We start from the raw sequence: 19,476 nt of genomic DNA, 5'->3' as shown, positions 1-19,476 counted from the left end.
AATTAACCAGCAGCATTGAATACATGTTGTGTTGCATTATTTTCACAAGTAAAACTTTCATTTTTTGTAATACTCCCTCAAATGAACATACGATGCAGTTATAGTATCTTAGATTACACTGCTCAGTTTCGGTATGATAGAGAAGCTAGTGTTAATATATTTCCAAACCAAATCATACAAAAATAAATCACAACTATGGAGCATGGAGGTTAGCAGCAGACTTTTGTTTTTCCGTTTATTTCATGTTGCCCATTCGTTCTTCATTGATCACCAGCTCCATGTTTAACCTTGAATACCAATGTGACATCTCCACCCTGAGGCCTATAACTTCATCCTCTTTCCTCCTCAGGGGGGTGTCAGTCAGGGGCTTCTCTTAAATAAATGTTTTTATTCTTTTCTTTGTTGTTTTCATAATTTCTCTTTATTTTCATTTGGCAAAGAAACAAAAGTGCAGTAAAACATCTTGATTGTGAAGCACCAGCAAAGTGTCAGCCGTGGTTTATAAGGTCTGACGGAGCTGGATAAAGCTTGGAATGACTGGGTGAGGGGGTGAGGAGGAGGAGGATGTGGAAGAGGGGGAGGAGGTGGAGAAGGAGGTAAAGAGTTTAGGGGAGGATGTTGCAGGTCTTATTGCTGGATTCGACGCAGCGACTGCACCTGGAAGGACTGAGCATGGGAGCCCCACTCTCTATAATGTTTGTACTCGCCGCCATGACGATCACACTCCATGATGTACTGGTAACCACGGTAACCTGGGAACTGATAGCACACCCAGCTGGAGGAGGAGAGAGGAAGAGGGGAGGGCGGAGATGAATCATTGAAAAATAACCACAGTTCCAAACTATGCGAGAAGAATGCAGAAGTGTAAGCAATATCAGAGCAAACTAAGTCAAATATCTGGTTGTAATTTTAAATGTATGCATTTTGACAACTTCCTTTGTTGATTACAATCAGAACATGGGAAATATGATCTTGGACAAAACAAATTTTTGCATTACCGTAATATAGAATCTTTTTTAACAATTGTTATTGAAAATATTGGTGATTATATTCAAAATATTCATATAGATAGAATATAAAATGTTGCTCTCCACCAATCTTAATTCAAGTTATACAGTAGGCCTATGACAATATTTATAACTTTTAACAAATGTTTAATACATTCACCTAAATGTTTTTGTAACAGTAATCAATACGTTTTTTTAAATAGTTTAAATAAAGAATTACAATAGTACCAATACTGATTTCTTTACAACAGGATATCTATTAGTGCAGGATCACTATTTGTATGCATGTCTGCCATCAGACTTTACATGTGGTTCAGCAGAAACAACAAACAACATTTAAAAAGACAAAGGTTTTTCTTCTACATTTTACACATTGGTTTCACAAATCAGAAAACATATAAAGAGTTATGAATTGGAGTGCAGAAGTTGAGACTTACGAGCCGCTCTGAACTTGCATGGAACCAATTTCGTTGTTGCCCCAGCCCATGGCCTGCAGGGAGGGGTAGTCATCGTTGATGTCCCACTGCTGTCCCAAGAAGTTCTCCTTCTCAAACAACACCATCTTTGACTCCTTGTGGTACTGAAAAGACATGTTATCATTGTCATTTCTCATACTAATCTAATTTATGTGGGGGGGGGGGCTGGTCGTGATGATACATAAGACCACACTGCACATGTTGTGTGAGTCAATTTGATATTTTTGAGACACACAAGATGTGGTATGGAGGTGAAACAGAAGCCAGAGCAGTGAGACAGAAACTCACAGCAGAGCAGATGGGGCGGAAGGACATCACCCTCTCAATGTGGTAGGCGTTGCTGCCGCTCCATGACTCCCAGTGAGGATACTCTCCTCTCTCCAACACAAACTGCTGTCCACAGAAGCTGGAGTGCTCATATCCTGCCCAGCTGTCCCCAGAAAGCAGACACACACACACACACACACACACACACACACACACACACACACACACACACACACACACACACACACACACACACACAAGATCATCACAACAAAACAGACTCATGATTAGATATGAGACACTGATTATGTTTTCATTTTCTTCACTGAATATTGGTTGTTTCTTAGTTCTGTTTATTCATTGTGTTTATTTGTTTTAATCTCTCTGTTATTTAGCCCACGGCGAAATTTGAAATAATATGTAATAATATGACTATCATTTATTAGAATCTGTATTTATCTGTTGAAAAATGTTTTGGTTAGTTTGTGTTTTCACCCCTTTTTATTAAGTAAATGTATAAACGAAATGAGCCAATAAGTAAATAAAAGATCTGATTTTAGTTGTGCTATATTATTAATGTTAGTTTACTATAATAGTCCTCATAGTTTAACTTACGCTCCACACTCCACCTTCAGGGAGCGGATGTTGTCAATGCCACACTCCATGATGTTCAGGCAGGCTGAGGTAAACTCCACACGCTTCCCTTGGAAGTTCTCCTGGTCATAAACGGTGATCTGTGGAAGACACAAAAATGCACACATGTAGTATGCACATGCAAAACGCACACACTGATGTGTGTACAGACACAGGCACACATCATTGATATCATCAGGCCAGGCATGAAATTAAAAAAGAAAGTCATCTGCTTTTGTTAATCAAGCGTGGCAAGACATCACACTCACCTTCCATGGTCCCAGTGGGATGGGATTATTCAGAGCCATGCTATCTGTGTCTCAGTGCTGATTTACCTTCAGTGTGGGAAACAGGGAGAATCACATGTATGGTAATATTAAAGAACGCTATACAGTTCAATCACGACCTGTCACCTCCTCAACATCAAATAGAATGTATGTTTTTGAGTTATGGTTTATTATCAATTGTACGAGGTATTTTAATAGTCTTTGTGTTCCATACAGCAAAAATCTATATGAAAGAAAATAGTCATTTGTATGTCTTTAGGTATGACCCTTTCTTGAAGCAGACGACATGCCCACACTTGATGATGCAGCTGTGGTCAGTATGTGCATGCATGTGCAGCTTATACATTTACGTGGCTCTGCAGAAACAACAAAGGTACAGACATGTAAAGTGACAATGGTCTGCACAGGTCTATAGGATGAACGGATTAAGATGGAGGGCTTACCTGACCGTCCCCAAAGAATTGCAGTGCAGTGCTCACAAGGGGCTCCACAACAACGATGTCCTGACCCAAGAGTAAACGGGCCTATTTATACATGCTGGTGCTGAAAGGCAGCTGGGCCTGTGGGTCGGGGCAGGAGTCAGCACATTGCTGTTTCACTCATTGTTCAGCACTGAGCTGCCGGGCTTTATTTCTCTGGGACTCAATACAGGGCACTGTGCCCAGTGCGGATATAATCAAGTTCCAAATGGTCCATGACCAGCGGGCCAGACTAAGTCCTGGTACAGCCTGGCCCAGGAAACAGATCATTACAGGTGCTGATAGTCTTGCCAGTGCCTCTGGTGCAAAAGAAAAAGACTTTTAGTGTTCAAGTATAAAAATAATGAAATATGAAGTTGCAAACAGAACAAGTTCACTTTGTTGGTATTTGTTTTTATATCCTGGAGCCAAACAGATGTGTTTTTTTTTATGATAAGCTGGATTTGTTTTTTAATAATGTACCTACTGTGTTCTTTCTACACTGAGCTGTCTCCGATCTGCTTGACATGTCCACCTCAACTAACCCCTCATCTCGGGTCCTTTCACCTTTTCTCACTCCTATATACACACATGTTCAGTCACGCACACCCACGGTCATGGCAGGCAGATGCCTGTTCATGCAGTCACACATACATACAGAGCATACAAAAGAACTCACACACTTACACATCCTGTAGTCACTATATTACTTTAAATGTAACCTAATCCTCCAATTGTTTTTTCATTCAATTTCTTGAAAATCACTTATTATAAAAGCACACATTATAGCCTTAACATGGATCAAAAGTACCTTACTTCTTCACAACAACATTGAAATTCTTCCAAATTGCTTCAGTGAAAGCCATTAATCCAGTTGACCTAACGGTAGAAAAATAATAACTTTTACAAAAACGAATATCATTTTTAAATGTATTTAAAATAGACATTTTATTCACTCCCAGAAAGATGATGAGATAATTGATGTGGACATTTTCTGACAGGTCACCTTGTACAGTATATGCTATCAGCTATCGATACCAATTTACTGTATAGCCTAATATCGTGGTTACTGTAATTGTAATATGACTTGAAAAGGCGACGATACAATTATAACACATGAATGCATAAGCCTCAGAAATGCATCTTAATTCCCATCTCAAAATGTAGAGCTAAATTCATGACGAGGTACAACCTGGAGGAAGAACCCTTGTGAATGTGTCTCTGTTATAAGGTCAAACTGATCAGTACTGTATTCCTGTGGTTAGATTATTAGAATCAGAGTGAAACTGATCCCTCTCGCCTCTTCTGTTAAACACTATAAAAGTCTAAAATAGCTTTGATTTTTAAATGTGTTCATATTTCCTTTGTATTTAATAGATCAAGAGATGACATTTCCCGTGGGTTCTTTCGCAATGCTCCAATAATTCCTTTTATAAATTAATTTCTCGCCCACAAGCTTTTCACCAATGTCTAACAGCTGCATCAAGATCATGAAAATCACATGAGTTGATAATCACAATATTCACAAGATCTGTCTGCTTGCAATTACATTTAGTAAGCTATTAAAAGATCACAGTGCCACAGGTGTGGGAGATATATCGGCGAAAGAATATACACCCCACATGTAAAAGCATTTATCAGAACACTCTAGCTAGCTTATTGAAACTTTGAAGACATTTATTATATGTGACCTTTTAGTCACGGGATTACTATTTGTATCTATTTGTACAAGAAACAAAAAGGTCATTTTGTGTTGGAGTGCATTTGTGGATAGTACCTGTATGGTTGTATGAAATATGTATATATGGATACAGTCTGTCCAGCAATATAACAAGCAGAAGAGCGTCCAACACACGCCTGTCGAAAACAAAAGAGAGATGGAGGCAGCCCCTGCAGTCAGCACATTACACACACAGGGCTCAAAGGCTTGGAACGGCTGTAACACGGATCAAGAGAAAGAGAGAGAATATGGAGTTGAAAGACAAAGAGATTATATAGAAACTGAAGGAGAAAACAATAGAAATATAGTATCACTATCAGAACCCTTTAAGTATCCCTGGGGAAATTGTGTTTTGTGACAGTTGCTACATTTTAGAATTATTTGAAATAAATGGTACATTAGAAAATAGAATACAAATATTGAGATCAACATAATAAGTTAAAGCATAAAATAAAATAAAAGGTGTGTCTGTGTGTGCGTGCGTGCGTGTGTGTGCGTGCGTGCGTGCGTGTGTGTGTCAAACTGCTGATGACAGTGACTGTCCTCTGTTCCCCACAATGGTGCTGGAAAACAAAACAGGCAGCCCAGTCAGCGCTTCTTGCCCACAGATTAGCAGTGTGACCTTTGACCCCCGGTACTCCAAAGAGCTCACAGCCAATGAGCTGTCAGAATCGGGCCTCCGTAGACTCGTCCTGGTTGTGAATGTATATATATCTCCCCACCGACCTCGCCTGTGACCATCAATTTACTCCAAGGTCGGTCCGTTGAACCTGCAATTGTAACTGTAAGTTTTCACTCTAACGTTTTCTAACTTTTAAATAACTGGTGGTATTTTGTTGGCGAGTGAGTAGCATATTGGGGTTTCCTGACTGCCCACACTTAACTTTGACTTATTAGATAGTATATTGACATAAAACGCAGCAGGGTATGTTTTATTGTTTAGTGTTGCTTTGATTGCTTGGTTCAGTTGTTCATCCCAAGCTTAAATGGAGGAGAAAGACAAGGGGCTGCTTTCCTTATTTCTGAAATAAAAATGTGACTATGGCAGGTTTGACGTTCCATATACAGAGGAAACACCGCTTTAAATAAGGGAAGAATCAGATTAAACTATGCTGCTTACAAAATGGATTTTGGGATGGATTTGAGTAAGCTAATCATTTAAACAAGTTCAGTTATACTTAAAAACGATATGGTTTTGCAAATCTGCTTACTTTTTCTCCATTTTGCTTCTCATATTTAAATGGAATGTAATGCCTCAAGGGTTAATGTTTAAATATATTATAGACGATAAAGAAATATATATATTTATTATTAGAAATGTTTTACCCTTAAAGAGCAACTTAAAACACAATTTGTTTTACTTGAAGTGATAGTTACTCTGGAGTCTGTCAGTGCACCATGACATCATAGTTGGGTGGGGTTACAGGTGCTTATTCAGCTACACCCGTCAGTAATTCTGATTAGGGTTAGGGGTGAAACAGTCTCTCAACCACAGAGGGCAGTCAAACGCTGCTTTTCAGCCTGGTGAACCTTCACCAGAAAGAACAGTCAGCCAGTTCTTGAGGGCATAAAATAATAGCCAGTTAACAGTAAAGCTTTTACACAATAACGGCAAATTTAGAGATCTATTTTTTTCTGATGTGACTTTAAAGTTATGTGAATGTTAACAGAAGAGATACTGTGTTGAAATTGACTGTTCAAGAAACAAAGTGTTCTTTTTGTAATCCCTGAGGCGAAAATAGTGGATGAATGAATAATGGCTTGGGCATCTAAAATTATTCCAGCGGTCCAGAAACAATAATTCCCCTCTTCAAGCCCCACAGCGATATGTGAAAATGTCTCACTGACTTTGTGTTTCTCTCTTTAGATCTGATCATGTCTCACTCAGGTGCTCAGGGTAGCATTGGCAGCCACTCTGCCATTGGTCTGCACAATCACAAGGTACCTCTACTGCTTGTTTATAATTGACTTAAAAACTAAGCCTAAAATGTAACACTGAAAACATTTTAACTTCAGAAATAATAACACATTGAGCTTTTATTTGCCTTTCAGGTTTACCTCTATGAGTTTGAGAACTTCCAAGGCCGTAGGATGGATCTGTTCGCAGAGAACCGCAACCTGATGGAGAAGGGTTTGGAGAAGGGTTTGGAGAGGATCGGCTCCATCAGGGTGGAGAAGGGGCCGTAAGGGACCATAATGGCCATCAAAATAAGTGTTGCCCTGTAACTATTTTCCCTAAGTAACATGTGTATCCATGTTTCTATCCATGCAGTTGGGTGGGTTATGAGCAGCAGAACATGACTGGTGAGATGTTCATGCTGGAGAAGGGAGAGTACCCCCGATGGAACACCTGGTCCAACAGCTACAGGTGCGACCGCTTCATGTCCATCAGGCCCGTCAAGATGGTGAGTCAGAATCAGCTTATTTTGCATCTCTTATACATTGTGTGATGGCACAAAGTAACATATTTGTTATGGATGCAGTTATTGTATTTATAGATTCAATCCACTGCGTGTATTTTTGCTTTCCACTTGACAATGTTTAGAGTAAAAACCTACACCTATTCAGTGTTTCTGGCCTTCCAAATAAAAATTCCTTTCTAAATCAACAATACAGTAACTGTACTCATGTCAATTTGTAAGTCATTTAACTTTTTTGACTGCATTTTTGTTTTAAAATCTCTTTATCGGCTAAAAACTAGGACAAACAGCTGCACCAGGACCTGTAAGAAAAGTTGTCAACAGTTACTGATTTACAAGTGATGCGTGTGTCTAACAGGATCCCCAGGACCACAAGATCTGCCTGTACGAGTGCCCCAACTTCGAGGGTCGTAAGATGGAGGTGTGCGATGAGGATATTCCCAGCCTGTGGTCTTACGGCTTCCAGGATCGCGTTGCCAGCATTCAGGTCTCCGGTGGAACGTAAGTCATTTATGAGTACTTTCTTTAGTATATAGTAGTAGCAGTATTCATAGTCAAACTAAAACAGCCTTTGGCCAACAAAAGTAGAGCAAACAGAAAAAAAGAATCTCTCATCTTGCTGTACTGCCAGAACATTTGTAATTGAATGAATAAACCATTTATATCCTGTGGGGAGATAAATCAATGAACAATGTTGGCTGCAAAGTATCCTGACTGCTGCCATGAGTAGCTACAAGCTTTGTAGTAAATGTTTGGATTAGATTAGATGTACCAAAGCATTTCACAATCTGGAATTAATAAAGTATAAAAGCATGAAGTAGTCGTTTTTAAAATTACAATTTCACCACATGTTAGCTTTGGCAATAACCTAACCTAACCATTTTTGTAATAAAGCTCATCTGAATTGAAGTCAACAGAGCTTTTTGTGGCCTAAGTGTTTCTCTCTGCCTTCCCCCACAGCTGGGTGGGCTACCAGTACCCTGGCTACCGTGGATACCAGTATGTGTTTGAGATGGGACCTATGAAGCACTGGAATGAGTGGGGAGCCCAACAGCCCCAGATCCAGTCCATCCGCAGGGTGAGGGACATGCAGACGCACCGCAGGGGCTGCTTCGAGATGAACGCATAGACAGGAGTCCAGCAGACTGTGGGCTAACAGGGGGGATAGCAGAGGGGTCGGCATGCTGCAAACCATCCCCTTGGAAATTCTTCAACAGCCACCTAGCCCCAAAAGCTAATGGCTTTTGAATATTGTTATGTTTTTACTGGTAGGATTTGGAAGTATGTGGCATCGTGAATGATTCTGATTGTGACTGACTTCCAGAGTCTGTAACACCGGTAAAAATGGTAGCAATGCTCTCTGTCAACAGACCTCAAGATAATGAAAGGGGGGTATGGGGATTAGTTAATAGCTTTTATTAGTTAACCCTTTTATTTTATTTTTATTTACTCGCCTATGTGTTTCTAGCTGACATGATGCCAATAAGCCTGTTCGCCGAAGCGTTTTTCCTCTATCTGGGATCCACAGATTTTAGAGAGTAAAGGGATAAACGATCACATAACTCCTCACAAAGTACTACCATGGACAGCTGCAGTAGGTTCACCCAGCAGACACAGGCACCATCTCCTCATCACAAAGCAAAAGGCTCACTTCGCTGAAGAGGGCACTGGCCAGCCTGTGATTTTCCAAGGGAAAGGTGGCTGTGCAGGGTTGTGTTTTGCAGATGTGAATATCTTTTGGCCGGCCTGTTCCAGCTCATGGATGGGGCTATCCAGAAGATTCACATTTTACACTTTCTCAGGGATGCTGGCATCTGGAAAGCAACTTTCCAATGAAGAAACAATGAAATAAAGATATTATAAAGCTGAAAGACTTTGTTTCCTTGCTTTTTTAAAATATTTTATTAACAATGTATTAAAGCAATAAGTGTGTGTTAATATGTTGAATTACCACCCAACTCTGCAATCTCTCTCAGCTAAGAGTGTGAAGTGCTTATAAACTTAACTCCACTCTCATTGTTTCCGATAGCTGTAGGTATAGCCTATATGATTACAAAAATGTAGACAAAGTAAGCTGGGGTACAGCAGCTAAAGATCTAGGTATTACCTTCAGGAATTGGTATAAAACAGGACCAAGGAACTCCAAAACATACAAATGTAGTTTTGTGTCTTATGATTGGGATTTATTGTGAGCATATATAACATTATATATGTATTGATGTAAAGCAATTTGGTCAACTATGTTGTTTTTAGATGTGCTACTGTATATAAATAAAGTTGCATTGGATTATATGAACATGAAGAATGTTAAAGTTGTTCTGCCCTTCAGGTGGCCAAAAAAGGATGAACATTAAATAGTTGAATACAATAAAAACGACTGATGATTCCTTTCCTATCGAGGGAAAAATAGTGCTACAGTGTAGGGCCAAACTTGAGAAAGATGGTTTGTTTTAGGGAAGCTAAAATACATTGAAAACCATTCACTTATCACACTAAAGGAGAGCAGGCAGTGTTGTTCACAGGCCTACATGCTGATTTAGCAACCTCCTCTTTTCACACAGTAGTAACAGCTCACCTCAACAAAATATAACTCCAAGATGTTATTTCTGACACCTGTGAGTGTTTGCTTCCCCGGATGTGGGAGCTCATTTTACAGAGTAATCAGTTACTCTTTCTAGTAGAGTAGAGCAGCCATGCACGCACTGCTGTATGGGCAGATGACGAGGCGCGCAGACTGTCAGCCACGCACTACTGCTCGGTTTAAAGCCACAGGATTTGGATTAAATACCTTGTGAGAGGACCGATGAGCCTTGAGCGCGGGAGGGGAGGGAGCTAAGGGCTGATTCTTATCTTGTACCGGATCGAGAAGGGGAGGAGGCACAGAGAATGAGTTATTCTTGTCGCGGCACAGTTTGCTGTACGTGAATTATCCAAAGGCTGCGACGCAAGTAAATCTGCTCCTGCGGCGACGACGCCGAGAGCACCAGAAAGCCTCAGCTCATCTCAGGTCGAGCACCGATCAGCCCTCTTCTGCTGGACATGAAAGTGCAGCAAGGCTGCAACGCAGACATGGGGATCCCGTTGAGAACTGAAGAAGAATTGCGCGGAAATACCGTAATATCGCCCGATGATGTGCTTGGGCTACAGAAAATCACCAAGAGTAAGTCACCTGCAAGTGCAATTGGCACGATGGAAAGAGTAGTTAAAGCCGCACAGTTAGACGAGATTAGTGCAACCCATCTGCTGCTGCTTCCTTGTTCATTGTGTCTTTCCTTAAGCTATTTAATGTTAAATATGCTCCCTGTGTTCATGCACTCTTTATTGTCTTTGTCGAAGAACTATACCATGGACAGCGACAGTCTGAAAGAAGCTCACTGTGTCTTTGAGCCTTAAATAAGATGTATCCCCTATAACCGATGTGTGTTACAGGTTTTATGTCCTACCCAAGGACAGTTAGTATATCATTTAATTGGTTCTTTAATAAGCAGCATGTTGATTTCACTTATGTTACTACCGTTTGTGTGATTGTATGCCTTTGCACCTGTCCGAGTGTAAAGGCACGAGAGAGAAGGGGACTGTATGTACTTCCTGGTTTGCTACTTTAATCCTGCTGTAAAAAAATAAATCTGCTGCTTACTACATCCTTAGCTTAAGACACCTGTGGCTCTGAGGGAACAGGTGGCCAGGGATGTGATCCAGTAGTTATACATATAGCTTGACATTGACAGTAGTAAGCTTGAATAAGTATGACAAAATAACATATCAGCCTGTTTAACATATTATGGAAACTGTTCCAGATTATGTCATGGCAACAGGACATGCTACTTAATGATATGAGAAGGCCTGGTTTCAAGCACCATTATAAGCAGAGTGAGGTGATAGGAGAGAAGTTTCACAAACTTTACACTTGTATTTCATGATACTGCACTACTGCTTTATTTTTATGTTTCTATTGTTTACCAAGGTGTTGCTGTTTTGATTGAGGCTGACGGTGAGACTGACCAAACCTATTGAAATGTGAAAGAAGCACAGGTTTAGGTTCAGTTTGCACAGGTGGCTTAAAAAAACTACAGATTCCAGAGGCCTACAGTTTGAAGAAAGAAATGTGACTATGAGGAGTCCAGAAGTCTAATGAGGAGCATGTACGTTCTTTCTCAGCCTTATTGGTTCGACAAATAAACAAAAAAAACTCAACCCAAGGACAAACCATTTTTGGGGCTTTGTCAGTGAATGTGAGTCAACACTTGAACAGGATTTCTATGCATTTGGCACAACTATACACTTAGAATTAGGATGCATTTATTGAAATTCAGGGGTCAAAGGTTAAGTCAGTGTGACCTTACACATTCTTTTGACCATAACTCAAGAATTCATATGTTTAATAGGACAAAATGATGCTGTGAGGACATTTTGGATCGATACAAATGTAAACAGCAACTTGGAAACCTGCATTACATCTGACTACAAAAAGGAAACAAATATTAGTTGATAATAAATTCTTGTTTTCTAAAAATGAAAATTTTCATTAATTCATTTGTTTAGTCCAAACCAATCCCCCTGAAAAAACACAAAATGTCACACCAACTCTCTGACCCTCTCCTATGTTTTCATTTGGTGGCCCCTTAGTGGAAAAGCAGCACTAGGGCTCCGTCAGTGCAATTATACGTAAATCACTCATGGTGGTGCAGTAATGTCCACTCCCCACTTCATCCAAGTAACATGGATGTATCCCAGGTAATTAATTAACCTGGAGCTGAAGCGCAATCGAGTTTGTTTACATTGTGGATATTTGATTACACATTTAGGTTTAATGTTCCCATACCATTAATTTACAGACTTACCACGGCTGCAAACTCTAATAGAAATATATTATATGTGTTAGTTGCTGAACCACAACTAATGCTTGGTTTATACAAATGAACCGATGCTTCCTTGTTTCCTGTTTAGTGATGAGAGCACAGAAATGTCTCCCCAAGGCCCAATCATTTTAAACGACAGACCATACCACAGAGAGAAGCATTGTGTGCAGCACAATTCAATCATTTTCTGCTGCAAGAGAAAAATAAATGTGCAGTTGTGAAAGAGGGAATCAGAAAACGCCTGAAAATGCCTTTTTCAGTAGTGCTTTTGGGAGGTAAATGCCACCATTTTGGGGCAGCCCAGCTCCAGTCTGTCACGCTGGTTCAGAGCTGATAAGCGAGGCACAGCGCCTCATTGTCACACAGGCGGAGAGAAGAAATATAATCCAGACGGCAGAGAAGCGCTGCAGTGATATGAAAAATGGCACATTATCAGTTTACCGTTTACATGAGGGATGATTTATGATGATATGATGCCGGCAGACAAAAATAGAAATACTGCCGTTACAAAATAAATGTTACACAAATAATTGTTATGGGTTAACCAGCCAAACAGTTAAAAGACACAGGGGTCTGTTTGTGGGAACGTGTTTTTAGTTATGTTTTTTTAAAGTGGACCTATCATGCTATATTTTAAAGATATATTGTAGGGCCATACCTATATAAAGTATATAAATATTTTATTTTTTTCAAAATACCAAACAGATCCTGCATTTTAGCCATGCCTCATTTCGCTCCATTTGCTCTTTCCAGCCCTGTTTTTGCAGGGGGCTGATTCGAGCTGCAACTGACCACGCCCCCCTGCAGGAGAGGGGTGTTGGCAGTTACTTTGGCATTAGGGCAGGGATATCTAGATACTTTCCAAGGTTTGACATAATGAATTGTGCTACTTTTAAAGCAAGCAACGATGTTTTCAAATCTGTAATCAAAAAGCTCCTCAAAAACACTATCTAAGCAGTTCCTACAACGGACTATTTTTCTTAGTGGATGCATGTCAATTTAAATCAATACATACAACTATTTTTTAAATCAATAAAATCATTTTTTAAATCCATAAAAGCATTTCAATTAATATTGGGAGTCATGTCGTTACTTTGTTGAGAATGTGGCCATGTAATAAGCAGGATAATGTAGAGCGACGCGGTCATTATGGGGAAAAGAACACCGACAGGCTGATCAGGAGCCCGACGCGAAGCGGAGGGATCTGGATCAGCTTGTAATTATCCCTTACATATGATTATATAGAGTCATTATTCATTTTTTTTAAAGCAGGAGGCGCAAACGCTTGCCTCGGGGAGGGATAAAAAGAGCCACAGCGGAGAATAAACAGAAAGGCAACCATGGCAACCATGCAAGGGAAGTCTTCTTCGCTGCTTTTGTGGCAGACTACAGCGCCACTTACAGGCCTGGCATATGTACTACAGTGTCTCCAGCGCTTTCGAGCAGCAATGGCCGGCCGTGGCCCAACCTCTCATTCCCCTGATAGGTGGAGAATTGACCAATAGCCGTAGCGCCACCGTCCTGACGTCAGGATAGTGTTCAAATCTGGATCAGTCTGTATCAGATCCGTTGCAGCCCCTTTTTTAGAGATTTGGGTATGGAGGAAAATAGAGAGGGTTATGTTTTATGACAGTTGGTGAGTTCCCTGGAACACCGGGGACACATATTCATGTATAAAAGACGTACACAAGTGCATTTCGCATGATAGGTGCCCTTTAAAGTAACCTATCAGACATTGAAATCCGATCCAGGAAGTCCCGTTTGAATAACAGATTAATGTGTTTAAGGGTTCAAGACAGGTTTACAATACTCAGGCAGGATTGTAAAACTGGAGATAGATACAGAATACAACAACATTAGGAGCCCTGATCAGTGAAGTTGCCCCCTTTACTTACATGGTGATTTAGAGAGGGATAACCTATTTATATTATGCACAGGAGGAATAATTACAACAGGCTTGTTTTCTTTTTAAAAAGACTTGAATAATTGCAAACCTATCCTTTAATGCAGGAAAAAAGCAAAAAACTGCAGATGAAAAGGTTGAGCTGTCATGGCATTTGTGTTTGAATCTGTTCAGACTGACCTAATGTGACTGGGTGCAATTCCTGATGTCTAAAGATAATGGTTCACAATCTCAAATGCATTTATTGTGTTGATCTCAGTTGCAAACATGTAGAGAATAATTGAAAAAAGCTGAGGGAGAAGTTTGAATGCTGCCACTTTAAAGTTTGACAATTGTTTTGGTGTCTTGCTAGAGCCCATTACAATTTATTAACCATAATAATGTGTGAATATCAAATTAGAAAAAAACATTAGATGATCTATTGTACTGTGGGCATTCTTTACTCAAAGAATTGTGTTTTATTATGTCTCATCCAAATTTACTCCTTTTACACAAAAGGGTAATCAATTGTTTGGCCTTAATAAGTCTGGGACACAGAGCAGTGCTTTATCTGCGTCAGGCGGGATTTCCCCTCTGTGATGTCTGCCAACACAATGGATACGGCTTTAATTAAAATTGATTGGTGCAGCCGGTTCTTAATCTGGCATGCACAGCTTTCACAAGGTTAGTCTTTCATAATGATTTGACATGGAGAGTCGGCTCGTTTCATCCACATCAGTAATCGACGCGATCCCACAAACTGTGTTTAATTCTTGCTTTCTTCTAGTCTTTGAATCAGGCGCTTGTTGCCAGAGTCAGGAACAACTCTACATTAGAAGTGTCATCATGTTTAGTTGTATAATGTAAGGTTGTACTTTCCCATAGTGTTGAATACACTTATTGATCAATACCAAAAACTCAGCGTTTACTGGCTGGTGCTCATATTTGTGCCTGAAGCACTTTGCTCACACACGCAACTGATGCCCATGTGTATAACTTATGATAAACATACCAACAATGTGTTATTATCTACTCCTATTGCAAACATATTATAGTTCCAAGTACTAAATATTCAATAGGCCATATAACTTATTGTTATCCGATTTTTTAATAATACTTATAAGAGTACCATAATACTTCATAATTGTCACACTAACATTTTCTGTGCAGTGATCATAGTGTATTATAATTCCAACAGTTGAAAGAAATTATTATTAATACTTCTTAATCCCGGTTATATTGTTATAAATTAAGTGAAGTAATACAAAAGTAAGATGTAATGCATAACAAGCAAGTTATATCTCAAAATATCAATTAAATGCTTAAAATAGTGGTTGTAAAGCATGCTGAATACTTATGAGTGCTTACAACAGACATACTGTACTTAAAACCAGTTAAGCCCCGAGCCTGTTTTTCAGGCCTCAGGCTCGAAAATGACATTCCCAGAACAAATTACTATAACTTCACTTCTAAAAAAGGGATACATTAATAATCTTTTTTCTCAAAGCAATGATAAACCTGTGAGTTGGATGTAGAAAAATCAGAATCAATATTGAATTTTTTTTTTTTAAATAAATTCAGATTGAACATAGTAAAAAAATGTAAATTATAGTGTCCGTCCAAAAAAGAAAAATACATTACTTATAGTGAAAACCACCATTGAATGATGGGATAGTAGACTGAAAGCTTTAGGAATCCAAACTATAACATATAATAAGTACCCTGTATCCAGATTGATGCAAAACAAGTGACATTTGACCTTTTTAAGAGAGGTTTAGCAAAAAAAAAACACTTCTGGGGTCATTTGGGTGTATTTGCCATACTGTATCTCTGGCCCCCCTCGGTCGATTTTGATGATTGACACCTCTTTTTAACCGTTAGAGCCAATAGAATCGAGGGGAAGTTCCTAAAATCCATCTAAACATTACCCATTGGTGAATGGTCGCTAGTTCTGATCGCTCAGTGATGATACTTATATGTCTGGAATTTGTGGAATCTCAGTTTGCTAATCGATATCTTGTTTGTGCAGATCCGCAGATTTTAACATGAGTTCTGTGCGTTAGCATTTCTTCACTCAGGGCTAATTCCGAGCCTTTGTTATTACCCTTGTGTTTCCTTTAGCTAGAAATTGTTAATATTGTCCGATAGCTGACTTTCTTCCCATTAAGTGGGTATGACACATTCCTAGTTTACTAAATCTTAAGAAGCCCTCAGATGCTGTTTCTTGCAAGATGTTGCGCCATGCCCCCGATACCGGGGGCATGGCCCCGATACCGGGGGGCATGGGGGCTTAAGTGCTACAAACAGTATACAAACTACAAACAGTATATAATGCATTCAAATTATGTTTATTATAAAGCATTATAGACAAGACCAAGAGAAGCCTAGCCATGTATACCAAAAAGAGTATTAACATGTCTAATCCTTAACCAAACACTCCTATATTGTGTTTAATCTACTTTTATATCTTCATTAGTTAAGATAAATGCCCCACTATATTTAAATAGGATAACATTGCCAAATGATCTAATACAGAATAAACAGGGATGTTTCTGAAGAGAATGCAAACAATGTTGTTCTCCGTTTTTTCCGTACAGCTGGGACATATTTTTAGAACTTTATACACATGTATTAATCTCTTCAATAAAGCATGCAGCTGTAATTTATTAAACGCTTTTATATTAAAAACAATGTCAATAAACTGAACTCGTATTTATTAAAATTACATGTTTTTCAATTACTATTGGTTATTCTTACATAACTTATTTATGCATTGTATTCACCACGTTTTTAGGTTCAGCTATTTTGCTCAAATAGGTCTCACACCATTGAGTTGCTCTGCAGTCACCCGTAATTGAAACTCACTTCTCACACATCTCCAATTGACTCAGCTGTCATTTTTTTCTTTCACCTACAATCACACGGGAGAAGCTCAGCTAATCCATGTCCCTCTGGAGTAAGAAACTCAGTGTAAGACTGTTCAATATAAAAATTGGATAAACCTTTACATTTAAATCCCTGTTGACTGATAAAGAGCAGTATGAATGCATGAGAAAATGAGAATATTATATGATATAATATTATTCTCCTGGGGAGTTTTCATGAAAATATCGGACTTATCTTATTGATTGCTGTGCATTATACTTGTGTGGTGTAGTTTATACTTTAATCCAACTTTAATTATTTGAATACCTGAACACACTGCTGCTGTTAAATAATTTCCCAATTTGGGATTGATAAAGTGTCTGTCTATTTATTTTATAGATTAAAAAAACACATATATGTATTTTCAAGCTAAAGGTGATACACAATATAAACTGTATACTATTATTTTTTCTAAGACATGTTACATTTCAAAAGCATATATTGCTATGTATAGGACAAACAATTAAAGACTGCTTTAATTTAACAAATTCTACAATATAAAAGTGGCAGATTTGCTTTTACCAGACCTAGGTTGCATACCAACACAATTAGGAACATGCTCACATCTTACTATGTTGGTCTGAAGAGCTGAAGCATTCATACACAATGGATACACACTGTGTTGTCTCATTCTATATCCTGTGAGAAAATGATATACATTTAGCATTAAAAATGTGACATACTATTCCTGAGGAAGATATAATCAACAGATTTGAAAGGAACCTAACATTTTCATGAAGAATAAAGACAAAAGGGTGATTATACAAATTACATTTATTGAAATTTGAACCAGAAGAAGAAGTCTCAAAGAATGTTTTAAATAAAAAGACATAAAAAAAAGGTGTATAATAATAAAATCTATTAAATGTATGTAAATACTAGAGCCGGGACTCGATTAAAAAAATTAATCTAATTAATTAGAGGCTTTGTAATTAATTAATCGAAATTAATCGCATTTTTAATCAAATATACATATTTGACCTGAGAACAGTGAGAAGCAATTTTCACATGGATTTTACTCCAAGTGGTCTACAGTCCAAGTGCATGACATTAAGGATTTTGGGAGATGGCCCTGTGGGCCATCTAAGCTAATTTACAGATGGCCCTGAGCCCAATAGAGATTGCCCTGAAAAATGCACGCGGACGAAATGGCACGAAGGGTTTGGGGGGCCTCCGTCCCCCTAGAACATTTTGATTTTTGCAGGTCTTAGATGCTGTCTGGTGCATTCTCTAGACTGAATTATAAGATGGTCAAAACACTTTCCATCTGATGAAGGCAAATGCCTTCCCAGATGGAAAAAAGTAGAAAACATTACATTCAGTTATAACTGCCAAAACAAACATTATTTACACTATTATGGCCCCTGTTAAAAATGTTTGTAATGTTAACTACTGTAAATTGGTCGAACGAATGCCTCCTCATCCGGAAGCTGACCGAGCAGACCCGAGCAGCAGTCGAGAGGAGCCGAGCGCATCCGCGAAGCACACGTCAGAGTTCCCGTTAGCCGGCAAATCTAAATATCTTCGGTCAAAATAATTTCCCTTTAGAGCAATACCGCTTCAGTTGCGCCACTTATGTGACAGACAAGAAGAGGATGTGACAGACAAGAATAGTCAACTCTAATGTCTAACACTTCATGTGGAGAAAGAGATGTCCTGTATGGGTTGATTGTGGGTTGATCTGTTGGTAATGCCTCGGGGTTCCGGTGGGCATGTAAACAAATGCATAATGCTGCGCTATACTTTGTGGCCTCATCCACGTTGCATAGCGACACTTATTGTGTAGTTGTCTTTTAATAAGCAGGTAGTCCTATCATTAGCTAGAACTAGCTGGATCTGATCGATATGGACATAAACGCGAGTGAAGTCTAATCTGACGGGAGAGAGAGATCAGCTGCTGCTGACGAGTCGAGACTCGACACGCAGCTCTGCATCACATGCAGCGGTGAGCGGAACAAAACACACACTTCAGGTTATCACACCTAGTTATTTTAATTACCTCTCAAACTACCTAAACTAGTTATAGATATGTTTAGTTTTACTGTCGGGTCACTCATTACTGGATCCGCGAGCTGCATGATACTGGCATAATAGATTGCCCGATCGGGCAACCAGCAGGTGAGGCTTCATTGCCCGAGCTAAATACTAGATGGATTACTTATCCTGGCCCTGAAACCAGTCATCTGGTTGAGTGTGGGTTGGGTCAGGGTGTGGTTCCTTGCACTCGGAGTCGGGCTAACGTCCACGCTAGCTGCTACATGCTTTGCATTTAGGTGATACTTTAGGCTTGATGTGCAAATTATTTTTTGCATAATTTGCACACAACCGTGCTCTTGTCGACGCTTCCATCCACGGGGCCGACCAAAGCGGTCTCATCAGCTTGTTCGTTCATGTTTGATTATTGTTCACCGTGGTTTGTTGTTGTTTGAAGTCCCATGCTGAAGTCATGAACGTTAGTTGGTGCTCCAGTATAATCGGTACGCCTGAAACTCATCCAGTGAGAAACGTTCCGCTGTGCAAAAATAAGTGCGATTAAAGTGCG

General features: G+C 39.3%; 3 protein-coding genes across 3 annotated transcripts in view; 2 read left to right on the top strand and 1 right to left on the bottom strand.

The window, feature by feature from the left end:
- Positions 1-492: 492 nt before the first annotated feature.
- cryba1a (crystallin, beta A1a) lies at positions 493-3,155 on the bottom strand. The gene is made up of 6 exons (XM_034097958.1): positions 3,114-3,155; positions 2,653-2,718; positions 2,366-2,484; positions 1,772-1,913; positions 1,445-1,587; positions 493-775 (listed from the first exon to the last, which is right to left on the bottom strand). Exons 2-6 carry the CDS (start codon positions 2,689-2,691, stop codon positions 628-630), a joined length of 591 nt encoding a protein of 196 aa, XP_033953849.1. The 5' UTR covers positions 2,692-2,718; positions 3,114-3,155; the 3' UTR covers positions 493-627.
- Positions 3,156-5,589: 2,434 nt separating this feature from the next.
- Positions 5,590-9,076, top strand: crybb1l3 (crystallin, beta B1, like 3). Its single transcript, XM_034097921.1, has 6 exons — positions 5,590-5,632; positions 6,716-6,789; positions 6,901-7,031; positions 7,121-7,253; positions 7,627-7,769; positions 8,229-9,076. Exons 2-6 carry the CDS (start codon positions 6,724-6,726, stop codon positions 8,395-8,397), a joined length of 642 nt encoding a protein of 213 aa, XP_033953812.1. The 5' UTR covers positions 5,590-5,632; positions 6,716-6,723; the 3' UTR covers positions 8,398-9,076.
- Positions 9,077-10,024: 948 nt separating this feature from the next.
- Positions 10,025-19,476, top strand: part of unc119a1 (unc-119 lipid binding chaperone a1) — a 35,209-nt gene continuing 25,757 nt past the window's right edge. Inside the window, exon 1 of the mRNA XM_034097757.2 lies at positions 10,025-10,428. Within this exon, the coding sequence (XP_033953648.1) occupies positions 10,308-10,428 (121 nt within the window). The 5' untranslated portion in view covers positions 10,025-10,307. The remainder of the gene's footprint in view (positions 10,429-19,476) is intronic.

The sequence above is a fragment of the Pseudochaenichthys georgianus genome, chromosome 13 (assembly GCF_902827115.2).
Source record: "Pseudochaenichthys georgianus chromosome 13, fPseGeo1.2, whole genome shotgun sequence".
NCBI classification, from domain to species: domain Eukaryota; kingdom Metazoa; phylum Chordata; class Actinopteri; order Perciformes; family Channichthyidae; genus Pseudochaenichthys; species Pseudochaenichthys georgianus.
Note: the sequence above shows the minus strand (reverse complement) of the source record. Positions and strands in the feature narration are given on the sequence as shown.

What these genes read in the sequence shown, in the direction of transcription:
- cryba1a (XM_034097958.1), bottom strand. Translation starts at nt 2,691, where the DNA reads ATGGCTCTGAATAATCCCATCCCACTGGGACCATGGAAG. An exon ending in TCCGCCCCATCTGCTCTGCT is followed by an intron (nt 1,588 to 1,771) that starts GTGAGTTTCTGT and finishes ATGTCTTTTCAG; the next exon opens with TACCACAAGGAGTCAAAGAT. An exon ending in ATGCAAGTTCAGAGCGGCTC is followed by an intron (nt 776 to 1,444) that starts GTAAGTCTCAAC and finishes CTCCTCCTCCAG; the next exon opens with CTGGGTGTGCTATCAGTTCC.
- crybb1l3 (XM_034097921.1), top strand. Translation starts at nt 6,724, where the DNA reads ATGTCTCACTCAGGTGCTCAGGGTAGCATTGGCAGCCACTCTGCCATT. An exon ending in TTGGTCTGCACAATCACAAG is followed by an intron (nt 6,790 to 6,900) that starts GTACCTCTACTG and finishes TTTGCCTTTCAG; the next exon opens with GTTTACCTCTATGAGTTTGA. An exon ending in ATCAGGGTGGAGAAGGGGCC is followed by an intron (nt 7,032 to 7,120) that starts GTAAGGGACCAT and finishes CTATCCATGCAG; the next exon opens with TTGGGTGGGTTATGAGCAGC.